Genomic DNA, 1,614 nt, shown 5'->3' on the forward strand with positions numbered 1-1,614 from the left:
TGTGTGTGTCTGTCTGGGTCGGTCGGTCGGTGTGTGTGTGTTCAGTCCAGACGCGGCGGCGCTGCAGTTTGTTCCCATGGGCTCCCAGCAGGTGGCGCCGGTGTCGTCTCTGATGGCTCTGCCTCCCGCGCCGCACAAGAACGAGGACGACGACGAGGACTACGACTCATAGCCTGCACTCTTTCCTTCCGTTGCTCTCAGACGAGCCGGCGCGAGCGGCACAACACCCATAGCTTCTCCACTAGACATGTTTTAAGTTGTTTTTTTTGTTTGTTTTTTTTTGGTAATCTTATTTTATTGTCCAGGAACAGTTCCAAGTTGTTTTAGTGAGTCGGCGTTTCTTTTGGTCCTCTTGGCCCCAGAAGCGAGAGCGTGTCGGGACACCCTGTGCACTCTTGCACTTTTCTTTAGTTTCCGTCTCTCGTCATGTTTTAAGAGCATATCACTCCCGTCTGAGGAGGTTCAGCAGATGTTTTGGTTGGTTTTAGCAGCAGATGCTGGCGAGTTGTTTGTAAGGGAAATGCAAAGCGGACAGTTCTGTTCTTTTGCTTTTGTGACTTATGTTTCTGGTTTTGTCCTTTTTAAGCTAGTTTTACGATTAAAGCTTCTCTCTTCCAGCGATTAAACTGTCTAGCGGCGCTTTCATGCAGTTTTTAATTCATTCTGTTGCAGGTCGTTCATCGGATGTGAATGTGTTGATTTGGTTTGAGAGCGTTTTGACCGTTTCGAACACGCTCTGTTCCCCGGATGATGCACATTTGTATCGATGATTTCTGCTTTGTTTTATATCTTTTAGACTCTTTTAATGTTTGCTGTGAAGCTGGAGAGAGTCACGTGATTTTGTATGAGTGAAATAAACTTTGAGGTTTCAGTAATTTGCTCTTTCGATGTGCTTTCCTCACGGGGCCAGTGGTCAGAACCATTACGAGGGTGAGTTTTCGGTTTTTGTAATCATTGTTTGACTTCGCTGAGAGCCAGTGTCAAGCGCTTCAGTTGTTCTGACGTTGCTGTGCGAGTCGAACTAGCTGAATAATCACATGTGGCTTAAGAAGGCAATCACTTCTTGAGTACTGGTTTAATAACACTAGTATGCACTATAGTGCTGCACACTCAGTGGTTGAGCTGTCCAGAGCCAGGGTTATCATCGCTGACTAAAACCATCAAACATTTCATTACCTGAAGTAAAATTAATCTTAACTTCAATAAATATATTTTTATTTTTTTATTTTTTTTTAATTGATGCAACGACATTATTTCTCACTTTTTTATATTTATTTAAAATACTAAAATAACTGCAGTTGAATAAACTAAACTTAATAAATAAAACAAATACAAATTGTATAGACAAAAAAAACTAAAACTAATAAAGTGACAAACTTAAGGTGAAGACAAATAAATAAAAATGAGATCTAATCAGATCTCGATGATAGTAAAAACAACCAACTGCTGTCAGCACTCAAAATCAAACGTATGTTATATAGAGAAATATATTTACATTTAGCAGATGCTTATAGCCAAAGCAAATTAAATCGTGTTCAAGGGATAATTTAGCATTAATTAATGCACGTGTGTGAGGGAGAGAGAGTGTGTGTGTGAGAGGGAGAGAGAGTGTGT

General features: G+C 40.8%; 1 protein-coding gene across 2 annotated transcripts in view; it reads left to right on the plus strand.

Annotated features, from left to right (window-relative positions):
• Positions 1-875, plus strand: part of LOC107573922 (dr1-associated corepressor) — a 9,347-nt gene extending 8,472 nt beyond the window's left edge. For both annotated transcript variants that reach the window (XM_016260379.1, XM_016260380.1), the window contains exon 7: positions 46-875. In XM_016260379.1, coding sequence (XP_016115865.1) covers positions 46-172 — 127 coding nt within the window. In that variant the 3' untranslated portion in view covers positions 173-875. The remainder of the gene's footprint in view (positions 1-45) is intronic.
• The last annotated feature ends 739 nt before the right edge of the window (positions 876-1,614 follow it).

The sequence above is a fragment of the Sinocyclocheilus grahami genome, unplaced genomic scaffold, assembly GCF_001515645.1.
Source record: "Sinocyclocheilus grahami isolate Dianchi unplaced genomic scaffold, SAMN03320097.WGS_v1.1 scaffold2070.1, whole genome shotgun sequence".
Lineage (NCBI taxonomy): Eukaryota > Metazoa > Chordata > Actinopteri > Cypriniformes > Cyprinidae > Sinocyclocheilus > Sinocyclocheilus grahami.